The 14,284-nt window shown below is 39.7% G+C and overlaps 1 protein-coding gene across 2 annotated transcripts in view; it reads left to right on the forward strand.

The window, feature by feature from the left end:
• LOC145993868 (uncharacterized) overlaps nucleotides 1-14,284 on the forward strand; it is a 202,108-nt gene that overhangs the window by 181,965 nt on the left and 5,859 nt on the right. For both annotated transcript variants that reach the window (XM_083129732.1, XM_083129731.1), the window contains exon 7: nucleotides 7,076-7,217. In XM_083129732.1, the coding sequence (XP_082985858.1) occupies nucleotides 7,076-7,217 (142 nt within the window). The remainder of the gene's footprint in view (nucleotides 1-7,075; nucleotides 7,218-14,284) is intronic.

Genomic DNA, 14,284 nt, shown 5'->3' on the forward strand with positions numbered 1-14,284 from the left:
GAACGCATCAACGGCGTCTTCCGCCGACGAAAATCGTTGTCCACGCAATTTATTCTTGACATTCGGGAACAAGAAGAAGTCATTGGGTGCCAAATCAGGACTGTACGGCGGATGACCCATCAATTCGATTTTTTGACTGTTCATAAAGTCGGTTGTTAGACGAGATGTGTGACAGCCAGCATTGTCTTGATGAAGAATGATCCGACGGCATTTGTTTGTTTTCCGTATTTGACCGAAGACCTCTGGCAAACAAATTGTTGTGTACCATTCAGAGTTGACCGATCTACGTTCCTCTGAAGGCACAGTTGCCACATGACTAGTTTTCCCGAAAAAACAGGCGACCATTTGTTTCGATGTGCTTCGAGCGCGAACAACTTTTGTTGGATTGGGTTCATCTTGAAACACCCATACAGTCGACTGCTGTTTACGTTCCGGCTCATATGCATATATCCATGATTCGTCACCTGTTACAATCTTATATACATCTTTTGAAGCACCACGATTGTATTTATTGAGCATTTGTTTGCACCAATTGACGCGAGCGTCTTTTTGAGTTTTTGTCAAATTGTGTGGGATCCAACGAGAACATACCTTTCTCACAGCTAAATGATCATGTAATATTTTATATATGATGGTGGAACTAATGCCTACGGTTGCCTCAATCTCACAGTATGTCACATGACGATCTTGCAGTATTAGGTTTTGCACAGCGAATGGCGGCCACGATTAAATTCGTTATACCAGCGTTTCACAGTGGCAAAGGATGGGGCTTCATCGCCAAATGTGGAAGTAAGTTGATCGATGCACTCTTGTCTTGATAATCCACGTCGAAAATCGTAAAAAATCATCGCACGAAAATGTTCACGAGTTAATTCCATTTTATTGTTGTCGCGCAATCTCCAAGGCAACATAAACAACACAAATCAAGCTATTGACAAAACATTTGAAGTATGTTATGGTCAATAATGCCAGACGATTCCGTGCAAACGTCAAATCGCGCCTAACTTCAATCAGTGTTGCCAAGGTTCAAAATATAAATAGTGGCTCTCGTATTTCACGAGTAGTTAAAAATACTAAAAGAATAGATATATAACGGCACGTATTCATTATCTAGCTAACATGTAGTGAAGATCGCCAAAGTTTGTATAAAAACAACTGCCCTGGCAAGGAAATTAATGTCAAATGGATAAAGAATTGAATATTTATTGAAGAACGAAAAAGGAGTTAGATCCAATTGACGAAAAGTAAAGTTGCTAATTAATATTTATGCATTTTATCATAAGTAGTAGAGTGCATAAATCTTTGAAACTGTACTCGGAAGCCCGAACTTTTTCTTATAATGTCGACCAGTGGAATTGAGCCCGCAAATTCTTTGCCTTCCAATAAGTTCAGTGGAAAATTAATAACCATCGATTAGCTAATATATAATTTATACAATGCTATAATGCTAACAATTATATTTTGAGTATTTAATGTTAGTACTTGGTAAGTCTATCGGGGGGTCCGGACCACCTGGACCTCACATAAGTACGTCCTTGCCTAAAGTATAAAAAATTAACAGAAAAAATAATAAATAAAAGATGTAAAAGGCACATGCTTGGTGGTAAAATTCCAGGTTGAATATGAGAATGTTCTATGACAAACGTGACTTCTCACCTAAAACAATAATTTTTGAAATGTTGAGAATTGTTGAACAATTTATTATTTGGATTAAATGGCAGAATATGAAAATATAACCTGTCTCCTATATTTTTCACTCAATATTTTCTAATGCATTTTTTGCGGTGGTTATTTTCTGGCGCCATACCTGTACATAGCCGTGTGCAGACTACTTTATTTTGGGGTTGCCTTAAGGGAGTTTCAATTGCCCATCTGGACAATGTTAACCTAATTGTGTTAACTTCATGATCCTTTGTTACAGAGGTATGAAGATGAAATTTTGACATTGTGTCCCTGAGTATACGTTGTCTGAACATGTTTTCTTATCGTTATGACGATATTATTTAAATAAATATTGTTCCTGATCACTTAATAGTTAATACCATGCGTTTTATATAATTTTAAACAATAGAGTTATGGCTTTCAGATGCAAACAAAATCTAAAAATTGATTGACTGATTGATTTGCTTTAATTTACTTCGCGTTTTGTGCCACTTTTGGTTAATTTGCGAAGATGGGGATGAGTGATGACATGATGAACAGACAATCACAAACATCCATGCTCATGCCGGGATTCGAACCCGGGACACCTGGCGTCGTAGCGCGATCTGCTAACCACTCCGCCAAAAGGGCCGGCTCTAAAAATTGATATTTTAGCTATTGAAACTTTATTTAGGGAGTTAATACAGTTTTGAATTGATTTTTCTTGTGATTTCAAATGTTACGGTACATTAGAGGGGTCCTGACAACCCCCCGTGCGCACGCCTATGCTGGTATAACCTGATCGGGTACAAGGGGCATTGACTCAGTCCACCTGGAACGGAAGAAACGAACTGGTGTCATTTGTTCAAACACTCGTTTCCCAACAACACGAAAGTTGTTACGCAGCTAATTAACATAGCAGCGCCACGGCTCGCGACCCGCAGCAATGAAAGCAGGTATTTAAAATTACAAAAGAGCGGGAGGGCTAATCCCAAGGCCATCGCCCACGCTTGGAGGTGGGGGTGACACGCCGAGGGGATGTCGTGCTAGCAAGTGACTAAAGGGCGACACGCGTGCTTTGCATCAAACTTTTGTCCCAACCGGGGTGACTGGTTCTTGGTCAGCGAAGACCTTATCGTGTCCCCATGGCACGAAGGGTATCTGTTCTCATCGTCCATTTATTGGCGTTGGTTGGGCGTCACCCGTTGGATTTTTAGGGTGCTGATCAGCTAAGCTGAAAGAGTACCCGTATGTGACAGATTTCAGACCAGTAGCATGCGGTAAGGAAAGGCGCGCCACTTGCAGGGGCGGCGCCAGGGGGTGTGAAGAGGATGCTTGCGCGCACCCCTTTTCAAAACCTATTTCCAACAGAATACAATATTCTCTCTTGCAGTGTTATATTAATTTACGACGTATTAAAACTATGACATCTCATCGAGTGTAGAATGTTAGGCATTAAATTGAGACCGCTATCATCTCATACAATAAGACAAACCATTGATCCTATTCTCAAGCATTTGCATTCCTGTACTGGCGATGTATCTACAGGGTGACTCAAAAAGTCAGTTAATACCCCCCGGTACAAGGCCACTGCAGCGCGCAACGTGGAAATGGTGATGACTAGAGACCGGATGTTTAGGCACTAAAAACATATAAAATAGGCAGGCAAATAAGCACTTATAATTTTCAAAATAGGCAGTAAAATAGGCAATAAAATACAAATAGGCAATAAAAAAGGCAATGAAATTTAATTCAAAATAATGAAGATAGACATACAAGAAGAAATAGGTGTTTAAATAATATAGAAACATACCTGTACATTCTTTATAGTTGCTTAAAAAAAACAGGAGCTCATCATTAGAGACAGGAGTCCAATATTGTACTCAATAAATCACTGCAAACAGGAGTCACGTCAGCCCAAAATTTTCCATTGTATAATGGCTACACACAATGGTCTGACAAAAGAAATTGTTGGCTACTTCCAACCAGTACGCAAATTATTTAAATATACACTTTATCACTGCACACAGGGTTATTTCAGTTAAAAAATTTACACTATATGTTCCACACAGCAGTTCAAACTAAGAAACTGTTTAAATGCATTTCAAGCTTGTACTGTACGGTTTGGCAGTCTCTGAATAAGAAGCACTAATTGTGGTTGCACATCACAACAAGATATTTTTTCAGGTGATCAACCGACAAGTTATGTCTGCAATCGGAGAACACATTTTTTAGAATTGAAAAAGATCTTTCAACCTCCACAGATGTTACCGGAGCATACTTAAAGCACGCGAGAACATGTGGATCTAACTCAGTTTGTATATTTCCACCTTTCAGAACTTGTTGAATTGCCATTAATTTGTCCAAGTCCTTATTAGCTGCAATAACTCGCTAACTGTTATTTTAAATTTCTTGGAAGCATCGGAATCTAATCTTGGGAACAGGAAATTGTATGCACAGAGTTCAGTCATGTCCCAATTTTAAAGAAAATGCCTAAAATAGGCAATATCTGGCATTTATGAAATAATATAGGCAATATCGTATGAAATAGGCAAAATAGGCAAAATTAAATTGCCTTTAAATGAAGCTAATCCCTCCTCCCTGGCCTTCGCAACATTCGTTTTCATCATATCTCTAACAGGAAAGAATAGGCATTTTGCCTAACATCCGGTCTCTAGTGATGACCAATCGTTATCAGGCCTTTTCGAGGTGTTAGAACAATGCCTTAAAATTTGTTTACCGCATTGGTAATGCATCGAGATCAAAGTGATGTCTAGGGAGAGAAGTTTGCATGCCATTGCACACGATTTTAATCGGATACATCCACGAAGAGCTGCGCATTATGAATGGTTGTCGCGAACAATTTACAGTGTGACCCTTCCATTGAATTAAAAGTCCTTCACAGTGACAAGGCTAATGTTTATGTTCGTAAGGAAGTTCATAAACAGAATATGCGACCCTTGTCATCTGATAACTAACTTTGGACAGAAACTGCTTCACAACGTTCCCATAGTGTTCTGGTGTTCCTCCCTATTGAAAAAAACTGTGTAAAAAGTACCTTCTTCCATAAGCAAGGATAAAAAAAACCTGTTTATTTAACAAATCCAAGTAGCCCTAAGCATTTAAGGTTCCGTTGATGGAAAATTGACTAACCAATCGTGTTCCACACAGCACGCCACACAATTAACTTACCAGCACTAACCATTCAGCGTTGATCTGTCGAAAATGGGTTATCAGATAAAAAGCATCGAATATTCTGTTTATGAAGTTCCTTATGAACATAAACATTAGCCTTGTCACTGTGAAGGGCTCTTTAATTCAATGGAAGCGTCACACTGTAAATTGTTCGCGACAACCATTCATAATGCGCAGGCATTCACATGTGCAATGGCATGTGAACTTCTCTCCCTAGACGTCACTTTGATCTCGATGCATTACCGATCCGCTAAACAAATTTTAAGGCATTTTTCTAACACCTCGAATAGCAGCAAATTGGTACAAGAATTCAGTCATAACTTTTTACTGGTTAAAGATACGTCGAAAAAACCTTCACCATTGCATTTCCCGTGAAATTCTAGCCTGATTTGATATATCATATCACTCCCTTCCCATTTAAAATTCTGAAGTTGAATTCAAGATGGCGGATATCAAGATGGCCGCCGACCACGCGGGTGGCGTCAATTTGGTTCCCCCTTGGCCTGATAACGATTGGTCATCACCATTTCCATGTTGCGCGCTGCAGTGGCCTTGTACCGGGGTGTTAAGTGACTTTTTGAGCCACCCTGTACAATGATCACCGGTTGTCTTTCTTTCGATAGCCTTGTTATTAATAATAGTTTCTTCTTTGTACGCCACAATATACGTCATTGGACTGCTTTGAACAAGTTTTGTTCGTTCGAAATTACAAAACATGTGGTTGCTGTGGCCAAAGCAAGTAAAATGAATCAGTATTCAGTTTCACTGGCATATTTTCATAGAAGCCTATAAAAAGCTGATTGGTAGTTGATGTAATGCTTACATGCATGTTTCATGTTTTCTATATTTTCAAAATCACACCCCATAAATTTCATTCCGGAACCACTCAGCAATCCTTGATAATTAATCCTGGCGAGGCCACTGGCCACTTGCATAGATTTTTCAGACGTTCTCGTAGAATATTGCTGCATGAATAAAGTGTTTTCTAAATCTGAAACCACGATTCCGGTTCACTTAGATTGCTTTTGTGGTTCCTTTACGACTGCACTGTTCTCCGTCCAGGAAATATGCGATTCTCTGTTGCCCTGGGTCCCTTGTCTATGCTTGCAGCCTCGTCGTGTACTTGTTTTTACACACAGTCTACCGGTATACAGGGTGTATCGTAAGTAATAGCGCAAACTGACACAGTTGAAAGTACACGCTAATAATAGAAGCAAAAAAGTATCAGTAAACAGAGCCGTTTTCGAGATAATTGCGAATGTGTGATTACAAGCTGCCAGTGACTTCATTGTTTGTAAACGTCGTCCTAGTTGGTAAAATGCTAATCATACAGTAAGAAAGTCATTGGAGATCTCATTGCTTTTATTGTACATTCTACTTACTTGAACAAACGTTAGTATGTTACATGTTACAATTACTGTACACTCGTAAATGTTAAAGGAGATACCTTGGATCTGGATGCAATACTGTACGCGATTCGCATTGAGCTTCGAATTCTTTCGAACACCCCCGGAATTGGTCACAAGCATGTACAATTCTCTGTACTGATTGTATCCATCCTGTTTGATTACAACGCCATCTCACGGAAATGCTCTGTTTTGTAAACAAAGAGCACACCTCGGAACGCGCAAGGAGTAAAGAACTCGGTGTTTACAAAATGCAATCAGTTATTAGCATTTTACTAACTAGGACGACGTTTACAAACAATGAAGTCAGTGGCGGCTTGTAACCACACATTCGCAATTATCTCGAAAACGGCTCGTTTGCGGATCCATGTTCACTGAGACTTTTTTGCTTCTATTATTGTGTACTTTCAAATGTGTCAGTTTGCGTTATTACTTATTATACACCCTGTATACACTCTGGTTCTGGAATCTGGGGAGCAAGGCAGCACATAACGGTAGAGAAGGGGTGAAAGCGACTGAGAGGAGCCAAGCAGTGCACGCTGCTGCAAATTGCTGGTAGCTGCAGCCGAATTTTCCCCTCCATGCACTGATTCCCCTCTCACGCGTTCATTGGTCGAGTCCTCTCGAGTCACTACTTGTGCAGACTTGTTTTCGTTCGCTTGCTCCAGAGATTCCCGATACAGAGTAGTCAGTCATCCTTGCCGCATCATTCATACTTCCATTCCCCCACCTTTTACCAGCATTAACCCAAAGCTAGAAATGTAGACTCTTCTCTCAAACAAAACTTTACAATTCCGTTAGTTAATGAAGTAACTTTTCTATTTCTCTTTCAGCTCGGTATTTGGGACGTTTTCGATCCCAGAAGAGCGAACCTCAGTGGGATGTCACGTGATCCTGACTTGTACGTAAAGAATGTGGAGCAGGCTATTACAGTTGTGGTGAGAAACTACATAGAAATCCTAGAGCTGCAAACACGTAAGTAGCTACAAGTGTATTGTAATAAAGAAAAAATGTTCCTTCATTTTCTCTACTACTTGAGTAACTACTATATTTGTTCCAGGCTGGTTAGACACGTCCATTTTGTCGCTTGCCCTCCAAGGGCTGTTGCGCCGCAGAGTTTAGGTGTTATAACCACGGAGAGGATTTCTTGGTGCTAAAAAAACTTTAAAATATTTATATTTCATGCTCTAAAAACGTCGGAAACATGTGGCTAAAAGGAGAAAATATTTTGATTCAAAAGTCTGTTAAACAAATAAATAAATACTCATCAGTGATACCAGGACATTAGTTGCTTGTTGCAGACCACATTTCCAATTTGTCCATTGAAAATGCATGCCGATTATCCCTGACTTGCGTTGTGAAAAGTTTCCACAACATGTCGTGTCATGCACACTTACGCAATCAATTTCACCTACATGTTTGGAGCCTGTAATTAAGGGATCCCAGGTTCGATACCCGGTGGAGGCACATAGTGGTTCGGATCCAACTTTAAACTGAAGCGCAGGGTGTAAGGAGTGACCCTTTCTACGGACAACCTCCCTTTCACATACTACACCCTGGACTGCAGACTAACGAGGCTCTGGCGTCTGGAGTCAAGGCCAGTATACATGGGCGTCCGGAAGGGAGGGCAAGGGAGGGCCGTGCCCCCCCCCCTGGAAAATGAAAGTCAAACAAAAAATATGTATTTCACACATATAATTTCATTTTAGCCACAATAATATGTGTTAATTATTGCATGAACACCATAAATTCAAATTTAAGCAATGTTTTTTAGGGAACAACACTATTTTTGGGGAAAATTTGCCTTCGTTTGCCCCCCCTGGAAAAAAATACTTTCCTTACCCCTCCCTGGAAAAAATCCTGCGGACGTCCATGCCAGTATAATCCTCCGTGGGGCTGTCCTTGTGTGTTTGTCCTTTCCTCTACTTCATCCAGTCACCATTCAGCCTCATCTTCGCGATTACCCAAAGGTGGCAGAAAATAAAACAATTCAAATAATCAATCAATTTAAGCTGTAGGTCAGTAGAACAGCGTAGTAGCAGTAGTGACCGGTGTGTTGTGCCCCAATAGGATAGAAATTTACTAATTTACCGATTATTTCGTCATTTTTATGCTACTCCAAAATGTGCGATTATACAAAGAATCCGTAAACTTTATTTTGTCTGGAATGATTAAAATATGTACATTTTATGTTATTTCCATAGAAATATGCGTCTTATGTGCTAAAGGTGGAATTATGTATTTTTATGTGCAGATTACATTGCAGTCGTATGTTCGGCACTCCTACCGAGTATGGCCGTCTTCCGAAGCAACAAAAAATATGTTTTTGCATAAAAGTCCGCTCCCAAGTTATAAAGTATAACCTAACGTAAGCGGGGTTAGTTTTGTTTTAGTAATACTCCTATATTTAACATATTGTTTTTGGATTTGACCTTTTTTAGAAATGCGCGGTCAAAGGGGCCCACCCGTCCTAGTCACACCACAGCTTGTGGGTTTAAAACTAGGAATGAGAGAATAAAAGGAAGGCTATAAGAATAAGAAGGAAATAAAAGGAGGCAAAGAAGTGATGAAAAGCCAATGAAAGAAAAATACAGAAATCTGTACGATTTTCTCTTAGTCCAATGACGGGGTAGTGATCCCTGCCCTCCTTCGGGCAACCATAGACACGATCTAATTTAGCTAACAAAAGCAGTTGAAAAGCAAGAACTTCCAGTTTCATTATGATGGGATGAAATGGTAGTCCTGTGAGCAAGATTTAAGAACCAAAGAAAACATTTTCTCTGTAAATCGAAGAACATTATTATTACGTAAACAAATTAGAATCGGAAACCTTGAACATTCTCATAATCACACAGTCCCAGTTCTCACTGTTAATGAATTCCAGGGCAACTACGTAGTCTTCTACACACCACTTCCTCTTCAACACAAAAGGAAACGACCTTGCTCATGTACGAAGTTCAAGGCAAGTACTTTCTTCCAGTTTTCTTGCAGCCATCCGTTTTTCCATTTTCCCGCCATGTTCATACTCTCAAGTCTGTCAGGCTTGCATGTAGTTTGACATTCTCAAGGTTATTGATATCAAACGCACGGTGTATTATTCTTTGGTGAACCCGCCTACTGATTGTCTTACCTTCTTCAAGGACGTTGTTCAGGTTTTCTCATGATACTAAGAAACAGTGTTGCCAAGCATCTACTGTAAAATAACACTGCAATTGATCACTGGCGAAGGGAGAACATATTTGGCACATTTAAAACAAGAACACAAACCTGCCTACCATAGCAATTTTTATTAAAATATACCTTACTGGAAATCGAACACGAAGATCCTTGATTATTCCGTTATCAGTAAAAAATGGAAAGAATGCCTTAGCGACCAAAGCTTTACAAGGAAACAAAAAAACTTGATGAGCATAGCATATCAATTATGGTTACCACGTCGTCGACGATTAGCTAAAATGGGTTTATGCGACTTTTGAATCACTCTGCACAGATAGTTAGACATAGCTAAAGCGTAAAAAAATAATACCAAACAGGCCCGGATTTAGGGGAGGGTCAACTCCGAGCTTCCACTGGGGGCCATGAAAAAGACAAGATATTCTAAATTTGATAGAAATACCAAAAGAATAATATGTTCATACTAAAAACTTGGAAAAACTATCTCTATAACTATAGGTTATTTTATTGTTTTTAAGTCCACGTTGTGCGCAGAAAGGCTATTCGGGACTCGACTTACAGTTTAAAGTGGAATCCGAACCACTACGTGCCTCCACTGGGTATCGAACCCGGGACTCGTTGATTACAAGGCGACGACGTTACATCTATACCATTGAAGAGAGAGGGTTATTTTATGTAATTTTCTACATCTACCAGAACTGATGACATGCATGAAAGAACACAGTCCGAACATATGACACGCTAATCACTCCGCCACTGGGACTGGCTACGAAGTACTACATGAATGCAACTGATCTTTGATTGTGTACGCGCAGGGTGATATTTGTAAGGTAAATGAGTGGGAATTCATCCTTCGGGTTTTTAGCACTTGGAAAATCCTTATGCTTCGAAAGAAATGAGTGCCTCCTGCCCCCACCCACTTAGATTTTTCAAACAAGCTAAGTAAACACATCAAAAAATAATCGATCAATTCTTTATGTCTGTAATTTAGTCTTATGGTATGTCCCTTCAAAAATTATTTTATTCCAGCAAAAATCACATTAAAATATTTCATAGAGGTCTTATTTGATTTTTGTTCAAAAATTTACCTTTACACCTGCCGAAAACTGTGCAAAACCACCTCTCCCCAGACTGAAAGTTCCGAGAGACGACAAAACGCGACACTTAATCCCTATGTTTAAACAAAAAACCCAAATTATAAAAATCCCTGTGGTTGGTAACAATGTTAAGCACGTCAATGATCGCGTTCCGGCACCAAACTCTGTTTTGTTCCGCTAGGCGGCAGCAGTCATGCAAAGACCACAGTCCATAAGCATGTGATTTTGTGAGCCGAGAAGGAAACAAAACGTTCGAAGAATAATCTTGCGTTCTGCTAAGATTAAAAGAATTGTCAGAGAGGACGAGGTGAACGAGTGACACAAAGACCTCCGTTGGTGATTTGCCGTGTCAAGCTTGCATTCTCATCGGAGTCTTTGGCCTCGCCTTGAGAGCCATGCCCAACCAAACTATGATTTCGTCATGTAATTTTGAAAGCATCGTGCAATTTTCTTGTTATCTACGGTCGTGTTCACGCTATGCTCAGTGCAGACCGGACGTGCGTCATACTTCTGTATTCTGAGGACGGTGTCGCCATCTTTTCAATGGCGCCAAAGTTAAAACAAAGAAAATCCTTTCGAACATATTAATTATCGAATACATCATGGAGGAAAGAAGGGGGTGGAGAAAGTCCTTGGCGCTGATTTTGAAGCGGTTGTGACGTCACATCAAATCAGAGGTTGACCAAAACATTCGAAAGCGCCAAAGTGCAAGCTTGTATTTTTAAATTTTTAAAATAATTTTTGTCAAGTGTTAGTAGTAGTTCGGTTGTGGCTTTATCACTAAAGTGAGAAAAATAAATAACGTTTCACAGGCAATTAACTATATTTATCGTTTACTGGTATGTAAAGTATCCCTTGCATGTGTAACGCAAGGGTGCCGACTTTCCAAAATTTCTGTGGGTGCATATCAATGGCGGTTAGATCTGTAATTATCAAGTATTGTATACTTTAAACAACTTACATGCACAATGATTGCAAGAGGCAATGATATTATCAACACGTTACTAAAAGAAAATACCACATTCATACAAATTAAAATGAAGAAATCTTCATAAATGCAAATAATTTTAATTGTATTGCAGAATGAACTATGCAAGGATTTTGTTGTGAACAGAAACTACAAAATTACTAACTTTATGTACCAAATAATAATAATAATAATAATCATGACATGTTAACTTTCAATATAAAACACATTCCTTCTTACGTCATTTGCACTTCTGAATTTGTTTGCAATTTTGGTAATGTCAATATTTTTAGTCATTTCTTTATGAACATGCAAAATTGCCAAATCATTCAATATTATTTGGGTCATTGTTGACCGCAAAATCGTTTTCAATCGTCTAAGTGCTGAAAATGACCGCTCAGAGGTACAAGAAGTAACAGGTATAGTTAAAATCACCCGTACAAACTTCAGAAATTCTGTGATCATTTCACGCATGGGACCACTGTTTTCTCTACTTGAAATATTTGTAATGTCTGACAAGTTTTTCGTTGTTCGTTCTGCACACATCTAGAAACATGTCCCTGTCCAATGTTAGTTTGTCTTTATCAAAGTCTGTCCCCTCTCAATGTTTTAATTGCTTATTATTTTTTGATAATGGCAAGTGAGAAATATTTATTATATTTTGTTTTTATCAAACTAAAAATCTTGTGGGTGCGGCGCACCCACAAGATTATTTATGTGGGTGCTCGAGCCCCGGAGCACCCACGTAGTCGGCGCGCATGGTGTAACGAATATCGCCTGCTCCAGCAATACACGAGTCAATCAGCAGACATCTTTATTCCATGCCCCTTCCATAAAGCGGTTTTAATAATATGAGCAGTGGCAGCGATCAGAGGGGACGCAGTTGCTTCCCCATTTTTTGCCCCCGCACTATGTTAAATGTTATCTTCCAAAGGAAAGTAAACTGTTCTTGCATTCCCCCCCCCCCAATTTTGGAACCCGCCACTGAACATGAGGATGATGGATGATTTCATCGTCCAATGTATTCTGAAGTTGCCAGATCTCAACCTCATGAATCTTTTTGGGGTGAGTCCGATCAAAGCCATCATTCAGATGGACTCTTTATCTTCAATTAATACCAAACAGATATTCAAGGAGTAATATATTCGCCATGAGTAAGGACAAAAAACTACAGGACAATAATAAAAAATAAAATTTAAAAAAAAACAACAGATATTTATCCTGGATGTCGATGTACCGTGCGTTCATTTCGATCTTCAGCCGAGAGATCGGGAGAAGCGTGACGGGCGGCGCTGACGGAGATGTCGACATTTGCGGGCGGCCTGTAATGCCCGCTTATTTTTATGGACACATGCAAACATTTATACAAATATTGCAAAACGAGCACTAACCTGTGTTATAATTTATCATCTGTAATTCATCCAAGTTCTGCCCTTATATACACAAAAAAATACGCTTTAGAAACGATGTTAAGAGCCACAGATCATAGAACATTTTAATCATAATTTTGACCAGTAACGTCCTGCTTAAGTTTATATCTTTGAAAGAGTTTTGTGGCGATGGGAATCGTTTGGAGGTTTCGAATGTGCAACACTGTATCAAGATTACGCTGCAGACGAAACCGTTAAAAGTCAATGGTTTTCGTAAGCTTCCTTGCAATCCTATATCTCCGAGCTCGAGTTTTTTGTTCCTTCGCGACTAGATGAAGACAGAGCTGTGCATATAGTGGCGAGCAATGTAAACCAAGAGCGTGTTAATTTCGTACTGTGCGCAAGAGTGTTATTCTTGGTTACTTGCAGTTACTTGTTTGTGTTATTGCAGTGTGTATGTGTGTTGTGTCAGTTAGACGATTGGAATGCCAGCCGCAAGGTTCACGTTAGAACAAAGATTTATTATGTATGACACGTACATGAAAACAGACTCGTGTCGAGACGTGTGTAGGCAATTTGTACAGAAATTCCCAGGCGTTTCAACTCCACATAGAGATACGGTTAGACATCTTGCCCTTAAATTACGAGAAACTGGATCGTTAAATTTTAAAACACCTAAGCAAAAACGACGGATTCTAACCGAAGCAAAACTCGATGATATTGGTGCAGCGTTAGAACGTTCTCCAAACAAACCTCTACGCCGTGTTTCACAAGAGGTGGGCGTGTCAAAATCATCGGCACATACAGCCACGAAGCTACTAAAATTAAAACCGTAATCTTATAACACAGGTTAGTGCTCGTTTTGCAATATTTATATAAATGTCTGCATACGTCCATAAAAATAAGCGGGCATTACAGGCCGCAAATGTCGGCATCTCCGTCAGCGCCGCCCGCCACGCTTCTCCCGGTCTCTCGGCTGAAGATCGAAATGGACGGACGGTACATGCCTGAGCCTCATTAGCTTGTAAGAATGTAACTTCAAGCGTGTATTATGTGGAATAAAAGCTGACATTTCAGTAGCTTCCGAAAAAGCCAATGATGTGCAGCCATTGGCTTCAAGTATACTAAAAATTCCGTTGTTGTCTGACAGAAAAAAATAATGTCTGTGGCAACCTGACAACTGTGGATCTGGTTGCATACATGCAGGACAGAAAATGTCGTTTTTTGAAAGCTAATACAGAAGGTTGTTCACTTTATATCCGACCATTTTCGATTCGGTGCTGCCACCTGGTGTATCATGCTGGAACTATGGGTCTGCTGGCGGGAGCAGTGTTGTGTCTGACCTTGTAGGTGCGTGAGTGTTGGTAGTGAATGTTATCAAATGGCACAAAAAAGCAACCGGTATTGGGAGGGTTACGTAATGGCCCTTTTCCA

Source organism: Lepisma saccharinum, chromosome 10, assembly GCF_977018435.1.
Source record: "Lepisma saccharinum chromosome 10, izLepSacc3.1, whole genome shotgun sequence".
Lineage (NCBI taxonomy): Eukaryota > Metazoa > Arthropoda > Insecta > Zygentoma > Lepismatidae > Lepisma > Lepisma saccharinum.